The 13,669-nt window shown below is 38.2% G+C and overlaps 1 protein-coding gene across 3 annotated transcripts in view; it reads right to left on the reverse strand.

Moving 5' to 3' along the window:
* Positions 1-13,669, reverse strand: part of CPLANE1 (ciliogenesis and planar polarity effector 1) — a 149,747-nt gene that overhangs the window by 75,476 nt on the left and 60,602 nt on the right. For all 3 annotated transcript variants that reach the window (XM_023216494.3, XM_023216495.3, XM_023216493.2), the window contains 6 exons: positions 6,791-6,900; positions 6,472-6,630; positions 5,676-5,784; positions 4,168-4,468; positions 2,148-3,087; positions 243-391 (listed from right to left, as the gene is read on the reverse strand). In XM_023216494.3, coding sequence (XP_023072262.2) covers positions 243-391; positions 2,148-3,087; positions 4,168-4,468; positions 5,676-5,784; positions 6,472-6,630; positions 6,791-6,900 — 1,768 coding nt within the window. The remainder of the gene's footprint in view (positions 1-242; positions 392-2,147; positions 3,088-4,167; positions 4,469-5,675; positions 5,785-6,471; positions 6,631-6,790; positions 6,901-13,669) is intronic.

Genomic DNA, 13,669 nt, shown 5'->3' on the forward strand with positions numbered 1-13,669 from the left:
TTGATAAAGGAATCTCTCAGGATGAATTAATTGCTCTCTCAGAAAATATAAGCTAGACCAAGAGGGAAAAAATACAATTTGCAATGAATTGTTAAAGCACCTCAGAAAGCTTACTGCCTGTTCCTCTACTTCAAAAAATGCTCATTCCTTTAACTTTCAAGGGTTTGATTTTTCCCTTTAAGCCCAAAGGCCATCAAACCAGGTGTCTTATACTGAAAAGAAGAGTATAATCAGCAACTTACTTCAAGATATTTTGACAAGATTTATTCTGACCATTTCTTTCCTCTGTTCCACCTGGAGTTGCTACTGCAACTGAACTGCCAGCATCTGATTTGCTCTCCCTCTCAATACTGGGTACAATCTGACATCCAGTGTCACGATTCTCTACCATCTAAAGCAAACCATTTACAGTATTTAGTATTTATTGAACCCTTTATTTTTCACCATATTTTAAAATTATTCATTCTTTCTACAGGAATTCTGAATAATCCTCTTATTCATTTATCAAATACTTACTGCATTTCTACAACTCAATATTTGTTGCTGAAGCAATGATCAAGTCTTTATTCTAATTGGAAAAAGCAAATCTGACTACCTAAATAGTATTCAAAAGAAATCAGCCTTACACATTTGCAAGGGAAATTGTCATTGTCTTCAGGCCACGAAACAGTGGCAAAAAAGTTCTAATATTCTCATTTCATTCCTTTTGCTATATCATAAAGACATTCAGTAGTTATTTCAAAATGACATAGTAAACAAAAATACATGCAGCTAAAAACACAAGGTACGTATCCCTTTTGTCTCAATTAAAATTTCCATATACATTACCTAGAAATACAAATTTCAAGGATGACAAATATCACAGTATCATATAAACTGTATACCTTATGATAACAGAAACCAATCTCAAGGAAAAAAAAAAGAGGACTGGTATGGTGGCTTACTCCTGTAATCCCAACATTTTGAGAGGCTGAGGTAGGAAGATCACTTGAGCCCAGGAGTTTGAGACCAGCTTGGGTAACACAAGGAAATTCTGTTTCTACAAAAAATTTAAAAATTAGCCAGGCATAGTGGCATGAGCCTGTGGTCCCAGCTGCTTGGGAGATTCAGGTGGAAGGATCACTTGAGCCCAGAAGGTCAAGGCTACAGGCAGCTCTGATCCTAAGACTGCACTCCAGCCTAGGTGATAAAGCAAGACTCTGGACCAGGCGCAGTGGCTCACACCTGTAATCCCAGCACTTTGGGAGGCCGAGGCGGGTGGATCACGAGGTCAGGAGTTCAAGACCAGCCTGGTGAATACAGTGAAACCCCGTCTCTATTAAAAAATACAAAAATTTGTCAGGCGTGGTGGCGCGCACCTGTAGTCCCAGCTACTCGCAAGGCTGAGGCAGGAGAATTGCTTGAATCCAGGAGGCAGAAGTTGCAGTGAGTTGAGATCATGCCACTGTACTCCAGCCTGGGTGACAGAGTGAGACGCCATCTCAAAAAAAAAAAAAGCAAGACTCTGTCTCAAAAAATAAATAAGTAAAAAATAAAAGAAAACAAATTCACACACACACACACACACACACACACACACACACACACACACACTCACATCCTTCAGCCTAGAATAAACTACTTTGGTATAAAGGCACTTGCCATTGACTAGGGAAAAAAGAATAGTTAATTAAACACTAACTCCTCTACTGACTCCCATCTGCCTTTCTGAGTTTGATTCTTCAACCTCTTCTGGCCTGAGAGTATAAGAAAAACAATCCACTAATGGACTTGATGAGACATCAGTAATTAAAACTAGAGAGCTACCTCGTCCTTCTGAACCAAAACCTGAAACCGAAAAAAGAAATAATATAACTGTAATACCACTTGTAATATCACTAAAATTATCTCCTTCCCTTTTTTCTTTTTTATAAACACACACAAAACTTCAAAACCTCACAGCCTCTCTGAAAAGCACTTTCACTTTAACTATTGTTAAGAATTAAAGGAACCAGTAGAAGAAAAAAAATAGGAGATACTGATTATAATCAACATTGTCATTAATTTTCTATTATTTAATGATTCTTTAATAGATGGGAAATGTAAACATAGTTTTAATCTAAAATGAGAATTCTCGTTTGTATATAATGAACAATTGATATGCTTACCTGAATAATGGCATTTTTTGCCTTATATGTAGCAAAATAGGGTTGTTCCAAAAGCCATAATGATGTAAGAATGGCAGCTGTAGAGGTCTTTACACGAATTACTGGACTGTACTCAGAGGACGACTCAGTTATACCAGAATCACAGAGTAGTCTTCTATTAGACCACCTTATCATCCATTCCAGCAGTCTTCCTATACTGCCAAATGTGTTTAGTGCTAAAGGAAGATCTTCTTGAGGGTTAATATCATCGCACTGAATAGCTTTGAAAACACATCTTCTAGTTTTAATGGACTTGGGAGTCCAAAAAATGTTGTTTGATGATCTCTGGATTAGACATTTTTCTCTAGTGTCATCTTGTATTCTGTAAATTGACTTTTGTTTTAAACCAAATAATCCACTCATTCGTTCATTCTTATTGACTTCATTCAAAGGATATTCTAAAAAAGGTTTGATCCCTTGATTAACCCGTACCGATGATGAAAGTTCCTGGTTTTCTAAATGCATGCTATATTCATCATTTAAAGAGGATGATTTTTCTGATTCATAGGACTCAGGAGCAACAACAAAGCAAGAACCAGCTCTAAACACATTCTGGCTTTTAGTTTTGCTCTGACGTCGTTTTAATGTTGTATGTACATCAAAAAGTAAAGAATTAAGTTCATGTTCTCTAAGCGATCCAGAAAAACTGGTTAGAAATGGAATTCCAGCATCCCTGGAATAAGGTAGCTCTCTTTCAAGAATGTAACTCAAAAAGAGATCAAGGAATTTAATATATTCATCATCATCACGTTCAAATTCCCAAACACCTATTATAGGAAGTGTATTTTGTGATAACTTTTCATGATCTTCTTTCTTTGTAGGATTTTCTTTCTGATTACACATTTTCTTTTTATCAGTGGGCTTACCAATCGATGTTAATTCCATATGATTTGGGGCATTTCTACAGCAAAAAAATAAAATAAGACAGAATTAAAGATCATTTAATCACTAAAATTGATATTAGAATTGACATGAAAAATTCTCTCCAATGATTAAGTCATGTATATTTTGTGTGCCTTGATTACATATATTTCAAATGAGGGAGTGGGACTAAATGATTTGTAAGTGTTTTCAAGAGTGGAACATTTCTACGAGATCAAAAAAAATTAATATCAAAAGGGAAAATTTGTATTAGAAGAGATTAAAATGTGTCCACAGAAATTTCACTATAAAAGAACATGAATGATTTTTCTGTGGGTAAAAAAAAAATAGTCCTCTAATGGGTCAGATTTGAGGAATACAAAGTCAACAAAAACTCCAAGCCACTGATACACAACAAAATTTAGGATTTCTTTTCTTGCATCTGCCCGCTCAGCTCCCCTAATACCAAGTGTAACAAGCAAGACTGTCCTTTTTTGTTTTACCACACAAAATTAGGAACTTTTTCTAAACACTTTTAGCTGCTATGAAATCAGTTAGGCAGATACCTTAACTGCCCAACCACAATTCCTTTTAAATGTTTCTTCTCAACATGGTTCTTAGGGCAGAACATAGATCCTTAGTTCCCTCAGTAAGATAACAGGTATTGGCCAACTGGGCTGAAAGCATCCCATCCCTTCTGATTGAGGCAATTTCCTTCCCTGAAATATTTCCCTTAAAAATATTAAGGAAATATAAGGAAAAATTTTCCTTAAAAATAATATGGCTAACTCAGTAACCCAAAACTATTTAAGTCTAAAGATTACTAAAAAAAACTGAAAGTCCTCCAGTGAAGCATAGAATTTCATCTACTCCTCTGATTTTATAATTTCAGATGGCAAAATTATTCCATATATCAATAATACTTAAAGTAAATTTTCAAATGTACAGTCTCATTTTATACTCCTAATATTCTTATGAGTGGAGGGGGTGGCACTTATCATTCATATTATTAATAGTGCAATCTGTGAGGGTTGCTGGGACCAGAAATCAGCTCATCAGATGCCTGAAAGCTACTTTTCAAAGGAAGCGAATGCCTGTTATTAAAAGATCTCAATTGTACCTTTGATAGATATTTATCCTACTTTTTTCTTCAACCGACAAAGCTTCAGAGAATGTATCTGCCGTATCTGCATCACTGTGAACCATAGAATTCCCCAGTTCTGTGAGTGTACTTCTGCTCAAACTAGTCCCCAGGGAAAATCTGTCAAAACCTGGCACCTCATCTGGTTTCTCTTCTTCAGTTGGTTCCCATATATTCAATTCAAAAGGGCCTATATTTCTCTGTACACGTTTTAGAGCTTTCACCCTCACTTTCTGGATAGAATGCATGACAACAGACATCATTTCCTCAGTCTGGGGACCTGGAAAGAAAAGAATAAAAAGTCTTAGTGTTCATTAAAATGTTTCAATTCGAGACATACGGAGACCCAACTCTGGTCCCTCCTGGGGACAAGAAACCTAACTCATGACTTATTTCCACATTCTTACAGGTCGAGTTTTCTTCAGTATTTACTGGAAAGTTATTTTAAAGTAGAGCTGCAGAAGCTAAAGAAGGTCCATTAAAGAACACAATAAAAGAGATAGAACCTAGACCTGATGAAGAAACAGTATGCCCTGGAAAAAAAAACTTTAGGTGATTTAACTGTTTTAAAACTCAGAAGGATAATTATATTTAATAAAAAGAATAACCAATGTTTTTTCCATTCTCACATAGTAGAGAATAAGATAAAATGAGTATAATTCTAGTCAAAAAAATCAAGGACATTTTTCTTACTACAAGTAATAGGAAACAATAGAAGGGAAGGTTTTCAAGGCTGCCTATAGAAAAATTTTAAAATATTATTTAATACATAAACAGAATATTTTAAAGGATGTCAAAAAAAGTATTAAGAAAAAGACAAATCACAAATACAATATATTAATAGAATAATACAAAATCACTGGACATACCTGGACTTAAATACTGAATTATAGTTCTAAAAAGCAGGGTAATTTTAATTCTTTAAAAATTCCACAACATTGTAAATGTACTTAATGTCAATGAATTGTATATTTTAAATGACTAAAATGGCAAATTTTATATTATATGTGTTTTACCCCAATAAGAAATGTGTGTATTCTAATTTTGAAGAACAAAATTAGAAGCATAAATAACCATAAAGGGAAAGGAAAATTACTTGTTTTCAACAAATACTTGCAATATACAAAGCACTATATGCTCATTTTATATTATCTTATTTAATCCTCTCTGAATACACATCATAAAGCAGGTAATACTATGCCCACTTTACAAATAAAGATATGAGGTTCAGAGAGACTGAGCAACTTGCCTAAGGTCACACAGTTACTGACTGACAGAGCCATGAGCCGAAGTCAGCTCCATCTGGTTCCAAAGCAAGAGATTAGTCTTTCTGCAATGGAAAAATGTTTTTACCTTCTCATACTCCTATCTTGAGGAAGAGGCAGAAATGCAGAGACACATAAGCAACAGTAAATAAATATTTTCAAAACAAAAAGGGAATCTTCCGCAATTTATCTATTAGCTATCTGAGAAACAACAAATAATACCTTTCACAACACAGTGTCTGAGTCTCTGGTGAAGAGAGTGGTATTTGTCTCTTAAAGGAACCCTCACATCCTCAGGACAGGGAAATGCTTTCACGAAAATTTCTGCTACCTTCAGAAAAAAAATTTTTTAAGTTTTATGAGAAACAACATTCTTTTTTCTTCCATTCCACAAATATTTTATTTTAACTAAAAATATAAATGCATATTTCTTACTAATCTTTTGAGGTCAGGTCACAGCCTCTCCCTGAGCATGAGTCTGCTAATAGGAGTTTCGTATCAACTTACTTTTTTATTTTAAAACACGTAATTGACAAAACGTGTGTATATTCAAAGTGTACAATGTGATGATTTAATATACGTATACATTCTGTGATTTCCACAAATTAATTAGCACATCCATCAATACACACAGTTACTATTGTAATATCCTCCCTTATCAAATTTCAGGTAAACAATACACTACGATTAACTATAGTCACTACATTGTACATTGGATCCCTAGAACTTAATTCATCTTATAACTGAAAGGTTGTACCCTTTGACCAAGATCTCCCCATTTCTACCACATCCCCAACCTCTGGCAACCACCATTCCACTCTCTGCTTCTGTGAGTTCAAAATTTTTATATTCCACACATAAGTGAGGTCCTACAGTATTTATCTTTCTGAACCCAGAAGATATTATGTTAAGTGAAATAAGCCAAAGAAAGGCAGTACCATCCTTAATTAAAATTAAATAAAAATCTTTTAAAGTCCCTGCTTCTGATGTAGTTTACTTTCACCTACAAGCACATTACCTTTCTGATTGGTGGCAGTTCTCCAATAAGGCTCAAAATTATATCCTGAATAAGTTCTTCCATATTAAAGAACCGAGAGAAAGGCAGCATTCTATAAGCCCATTCCACCGCACTAAGACAGTGCTCAATCATACAAGAATCAAACTCCACTTCAAGGTCCTAAATGGATATTGAAAAACATTCATTTCTTTTTTAGTTTAGATGGTAGACCAGAATGAGTTCAAAAGAAAGTTTTGCTGCAAACAATAAAATCTTCTTTTAAACAATAATTTCCCAAGTAATGTGTGTTCATTTTTCTTATTTTTGCCCTGGTAAATACCTTTTCTCCCTTTACATTTTCTCTTGCTTTCTGATATTGCCTGCAACTAAGGGATAACTTATCACGGACATGCAGCATCCAACACAGAGCACAAAGTTCTCTGAAGCAACCTAAAGCAGGAACACAGATATGAAAGAAAATTATATAAGTATGTACATTAATATTATAACAACTCCACCTCTGCTGGTTATTTTTTTCAAAGTAAAGATCTTTATTTCATTAATTATAAAATGAACACATACATTGTAAATTTATATAAAAGTCCTTATCTAAAAATCATGGAGACTGACTTAAAAGTCACTTACTGATATTCATTTATGTTTAAACATTTTTAATACTAAAAACAATTTCTAATAGTAAATAATTTATTAGAAGCAATACAAGTACACAAAGATATATAAAATCATATTATGTTTGCTGCTTTGCAACCAGCTTTTTTTTCACCTACTATATCTTAGATATCTTTTCACGTGCTTTTCATATACTGAGTCTTCTTATTGCCAATACGGTGTTCCATTGTATGGAGCATCCGGATTTAACTATAAACAATGCACGGGCTCACAATCCAGCTATCAAAACTAGTTTTCACTCTTCTGCTAATCTTAAATTTCTATTATAGTTAACATGTGACCAATTAAGTGAAAACCATCTCTCTACCCTACTGTTCTATGGTTAATAGGACCTTTTCAATGGTGTGATGTAGGCTTTGTAGACAGAGCAAGACTTTGTCTCCCAGCTACTTGGAAACCTGAGGTGGGAGGATCGTTTGAGCCGAGGAGTTTGAGACCAGTCTCCATATTGGTATGGACGTGATGAAAAGGAAACACTTTTACACTGCTGGTGAAAATGTAAACTAGTACAACCACTATGGAAAACAGTGTGAAGAGTCCTTAAAAAACTAAAAGTAGATCCACCATTTGATCCAAACAATCCCACTACTGGGTATCTACCCAGAGGAAAAGAAATCATTATATGAAAAAGACACTTGCACACACTTGTTTCTAGCAGCACAACAGCAAGACTGTCTCTGGAAAAAGAAAAATATAGGAACTTTGCCTTTGGAAAAAGAAAGATAATACTCTAAAATTTAACAGTCATTCATTTATGCCTTATTTATTTTTATTTATTTTTTACTTATTATTATTATTATTTTTGAGATGGAGTCTTGCTCTGTCTTGCCCAAGCTGGAGTGCAGTGGCACGATCTTGGCTCACTGCAGCCTCCATCTCCCAGGTTCAAGCAATTCTCCAGTCTCAGACTCCAAAATAGCTGGGACTACAAGGCATGTGCCACCATACCTGGTTAATTTCGTATTTTTAGTAGAGACAGGGTTTCACCATGTGGCCAGGCTGGTCTCCAACTCCTGACTTCAGGTAATCCACCTGCCTTGGATTACAGGTATAAGCCACCGCACCCAGCCTATGCCTTAATTTTTTAAATAAGCCTTATTTTTACAATAAACTGACTTTTATATTAGTAGTAAGTATGTTCATTTTCTTTAGGGAGCTACTTAGTATGTTTTTAAAATAAATATTACAAAGTCAAAAAGAACAGTTTGACATTATAGAAAGTGAGCAGAAAGCAGGTCTTCTACACATTCTATTCATCCCAATAGTGAGAGAGGATGGTGGGTACACGACCCCAGGGGGACTATCGGGGTCTCCAATGAGCATTTTCACACTACAGCCCACCCCACACATCAGATTCTCATAGATTCTGCCAGGGGAGCATGGCCCAATCTTTTGAGAAAGGCATCATTACTGACAGATGTGTTTCATTATTTCATATTTCACAGGCAAGCTGGGATAGAACTAAGGCCAAGAACTAGCAAGATACAGTGCAGCAGCATACTGAACAGTGACTCATCTAAAAACACTCCTTATCTGTGTTTTTCAGACTGTGGATTACAACCTATTATTAATTACTAGGCTATAAAATCAATTCAGTGAGTCTCAATCATCTTTTAAAAATAGAATACAATAGAATATATCAAGAGTGCATTGCGGCCGGGCGCAGTGGCTCACGCCTATAATCCCAGCATTTTGGGAGGACAAGGTGGGTGTATCACCTGAAGTCAGGAGTTCGAGACCAGCCTGGTCAACCTGGTGAAACCCTGTCTCTACTAAAAATACAAAAATTAGCTGGGCGTGGTGGTGTGCACCTGTAATCCCAGCTACTCGGGAGGCTGAGGCAGGAGAATCACTTGAACCGGGAAGGTGGAGATTGCAGTGAGCCAAGATCACGCCATTGCACTCCATCCTGGGTGACAGGCTGAGACTCTGTCTCCAAAAAAAAAAAAAAAAGAAAGAAAAAGAAAAGAAGAGTGCACTGCACACAGTAAGAGTAAAGGTAGTTCATTAAAGCTCCAAGCATGGTATTGCCCCTGAAGACCTTCCAGGAGAACAGGAAGTGAAGGACAGAGATATTGATGATCCTGACCCTATGTAGGCCTAGACTAATGTATATGTTGTGTCTTAGTTTAAAGAAAAAAAAAATTTAAAGAGTAAAAAATAAACTTCAAAATTTTTCAATAGAAAAAATCTTGGCCGAGCGCAGTAGCTCACACCTGTAATTTTACCTAGCATTTTGGCAAGCTGAGGTGGGAGGATCGATTGAGCCCAGGAGTTTGAGACCAGCCTGGGCAACATAGTAAGACTATGTCTCCATTTTATAAATAAAAAAAATTAGGCCAGGTGCAGTTGCTCACACCTGTAAACCCAGCACTTTGGGAGGCAGAGGCAGGCAGATTGCTTGAGCTCAGGAGGGCAAGACCAGCCTGGGCAACACGGTGAAACTCCACCTCTACTAAAAATACAAAAATTAATCAGGTATGGTGGTACACGCCTGTTGCGCCAGCTACTCAGGAGGCTGAGGCAAGAAAAATGCCTGAACCCAGAAGGTAGAGGCTGCAGTGAGCCAAGATGGCACCACTGCACTCCAGTCTGGGTAACAGAGACTCCATCTCTACAAAAACTAAAAAATAAATTAGCTGGTACAGTGGCTCATGTCTGTAGTCCCAGTACTCAAGGACTGAGGTTGGAGAATCCTTTGAGCTCAGGACTTTGAAGTTGCAGTGAGCTATGATTATGCCACTGTATGTCTCTTTTTTTTTTTTTTTTTTGAGACGGAGTCTCGCTCTATCACCCAGGCTGGAGTGCAGTGGCCGGATCTCAGCTTACTGCAAGCTCCGCCTCCTGGGTTCCCGCCATTCTCCTGCCTCAGCCTCCTGAGTAGCTGGGACTACAGGCGCCCACCACCTCGCACGGCTAGATTTTTGTATTTTTTTAGTAGAGACGGGGTTTCACCGTGTTAGCCAGGATGGTCTCAATCTCCTGACCTCGTGATCCACCCGTCTCGGCCACCCAAAGTGCTGGGATTACAGGCTTGAGCCACCGCGCCCGGCTGCCACTGTATGTCTCTTAGGCCAAGTATGATTACAAGAGTCAAAAAGGTTTTAATTTTTTTAAGTTCATAAAATAAAAACATTACAATAAGCTATGGTTAATTTATTATGGAGGAAAAATAGTTTTAATAAATTTAGTATAGCCTAAGTGTACAGTGTTTACAAAGTCTACAGTAGTGTATAGTAATGTCCAAGGCCTTCAAATCAACTCACCACCCACTCAGTGACTCCCCTGGGGTAAAAACTTCCAGTCCTGTAAGCTCCATTCATGGTAAGTGCCCCACACTTACCATTTTTTACAATCTTTTATACTGTATTTTTACTGTACCTTTTCAATGTTTAGATATGTTTATATATATAAATACTTACCATTGTGTTAAAACTGCCTACAGTATTCAGTGTAGTCACATTCTGTATTCAGTACTGCAGTATTCAATATGGCAACACTTCTTTTTAGAGACAGGGTCTCACTATATTGCCTAGGCTGGAGTGCAGTGGCTATTCACAGGTGCAATCATTGCACACAATAGCCTTGAACTCCTAGGCTCAAGCAATCCTTTTGTACAGGTTTGTAGCCTAGAAGCAGAAGGCCATATCACATAGCCTCAGTGTGTACTAGGCTATTTTTGTCTAAGTATACCCTATGATCACACAACAAAATTGTCTAATGACACATTTCTTAGGACATATCCCTCCCTATCACTAAGCAGGCCTGACTATATATGATATTAAAGATTTATTGTCCATTTTGTCAGTCATGATAATAGAATTATGGTTTTAAAAACTACCTCATCTGGGCCAGGCACAGTGGCTCACGCCTATAATTCCAGCACTTTGGGAGGCCAAGGTGGGCGGATCACGAGGTCAGGAATTCAAGACCAGCCTGACCAACATGGTGAAACCCCATCCTACTAAAAAATACAAAAATTAGCTGGGTGTAGTGGCCCGCATCTGTAATCCCAACTACTCAGGAGACTGAGGCAGGAGAACTGCTTGAACCCGGAGGCAGAGGTTGTAGTGAGCTGAGATTGTGCCATGCCATTGAACTCCAGCCTGGGCGACAGAGCAAGACTCCGTCTCAAACAACAACAACAACAACAAACAAACAAACAAACAAAAAAACCTCATCTGTTCACTACATATACTGAACTACTTATCATACTTATGATATACTCAGATCTGCTTTGAGGCATTGACAATTGTTGTAAGCGTGTGAGAGGTACTCGAGTGCTTATAAATCTCTACTTTGGTTTAAATTTTCTGTAATAAAAAATTCTTCAAAACAGTGTGAAATCCTGGGCCAGGCATGGTAGCTCACACCTGTAATCCCAGCACTTTCGGAGGCTGAGGCAGGTGGATTACCTGAGGTCAGGAGTTCGAGACTGGCCTAGTCAACATGGCAAAATCCCATGTCTACTAAAAATACAAAAATCAGCCAGGCGCAGGAGCGGGTATCTGTAGCCCCAGCTACTCGGAAGGCTGAGGCAGGAGAATCACTTGAACGCAGGAGGTGGAGGTTACAGTGAGCCAAGATTATGCCACTGCACTCTAGTCGGAGTGACAGAATGAGACTCCATCTCAAAAATAAATAAATAAAATTCAAAGTTAAAATCTACTATTTTAGGTAACAAACTAGGCAACAAACCTCGTTTTTTTTTACTTTTTAATTTAATTTAATTTTTTTTTTTTTTTTTGAGACAGAGTCTCGGTCTGTCGCCCAGGCTGGAGTGCAGTGGCCGGATCTCAGCTCACTGTAAGCTCCACCTCCCGGGTTTATGCCATTCTCCTGCCTCAGCCTCCCGAGTAGCTGGGACTACAGGCGCCCGCCACCTCGCCCGGCTAGTTTTTTGTATTTTTTAGTAAAGACGGGGTTTCACCATGTTAGCCAGGATGGTCTCGATCTCCTGACCTCATGATCCGCCCATCCTGGCCTCCCAAAGTGCTGGGATTACAGGCTTGAGCCACCGCGCCTGGCCTATTTTTTTTTTTTTTTTATTTATTTATTTAAGAAACAGAGTCTCGCTCTGCCGCCCAGGCTGGAAATCAGTAGCAAGATCATAGCTCACTGCAGCCTAGAAATCCTGGGCACAAGGAATCCTCCTGCCTTGGCCTCCCAAAGTACTGAGATTACAGGCATAAGCCACTGCACCTGGCCAGAAAGGAATCTTTTTTTTTTTTTTTTGAGACGGAGTCTCGTCCTGTTGCCCAGGCTGGAGCGCAATGGTGCAATCTTGGCTCACTTCAACCTCCGTCTCCCAGGTTCAAGTGATTCTCCTGCCTCAGCTTCCTGATTAGCTGGGATTACAGGTACACACCACCACGTCTGGCTAATTTTTTTTATCTTTTAGTAGAGACAGGGTTTTACCATGCTGGCCAGGCTGGTCTCGAACTCCTGACGTTGTGATCCGACCGACTTGTCCTCCAAAAGCGCTGGGATTACAGGCATGAGCTCCCGCGCCCACCCCGAAAGGAACCTTTTTAATCTAGACGAATCACTTCCCAACAATCAAGAGACCAAATCAAACAAAAGAATAATTAAATAGAACTCAGGATCAAAATGAAAATATTAAAAATATATGTTCAAATCTTTATTTAAGTCACTTCAAAGGACTATGTCCCTAATTATGAGCAAATATCTTTTAACTGGGATTGTTGTGAATTTAACTCACTTCTTACAGACCTAGATTTTTAAGAAATGAAATGAGATTGTATATACTTTTCCAAATGACACCTGCCTGGCCCTTTTGTAATGGTGAATGAAGAGTCTATGAAACTGAGCTCATGACAGGTGAGAGAAGCAATCAAGAAACACTTCAATGCCATTTCATTGGAAAAACAGACAATCTGAGCCCCAGGACATGTAAGATTATACTAAGGGTGAGTAAGTTAAGAATAAACTTTTTTTTGACTCACGCCTATAATCCCAGTACTTTGGGAGGCCGAGGTGGGCGGATCATGAGGTCAGGAGATCAAGATCATCCTGGCTAACATGGTGAAACCCCATCTCTACTAAAAAAATACAAAAAAATTAGCCGGGCATGGTGGCGGGCGCCTGTAGTCTCAGCTACTCGGGAGGCTGAGGCAGGAGAATTGCGTGAACCTGGGAGGCGGAGCTTGCAGTGAGTGGAGATTGTGCCACTGCACTCCAGCCTGGGCGACAGAGCTAGACTCCATGTCAAAAAAAAAAAGAATAAACTTTTTTTTTTTTCGGGACAGGGTCTCACTATGTTGCCCAGGCTGGAGTGCGGTGGCTATTCACAGGTACAATCATTGCACACAAGAGCCTCAAACTCCCAGGCTCAAGCAACCTCCCACCTCAAGCCTCCCAAGTACCTGGGATTACACCACTGTGCCCAGCTTTAAAGTAAACATTTTAATCAAAGTCTAAAGATAAGATCAGGGCTTAATATAAATAGAACTGATTAGGATTAAGGAATGATTAAGGAGAAAAGAGTGAAATGATATCTAAAGTTTTA

The sequence above is a fragment of the Piliocolobus tephrosceles genome, chromosome 4, assembly GCF_002776525.5.
Source record: "Piliocolobus tephrosceles isolate RC106 chromosome 4, ASM277652v3, whole genome shotgun sequence".
In the NCBI taxonomy this organism is placed as follows: Eukaryota; Metazoa; Chordata; class Mammalia; order Primates; family Cercopithecidae; genus Piliocolobus; species Piliocolobus tephrosceles.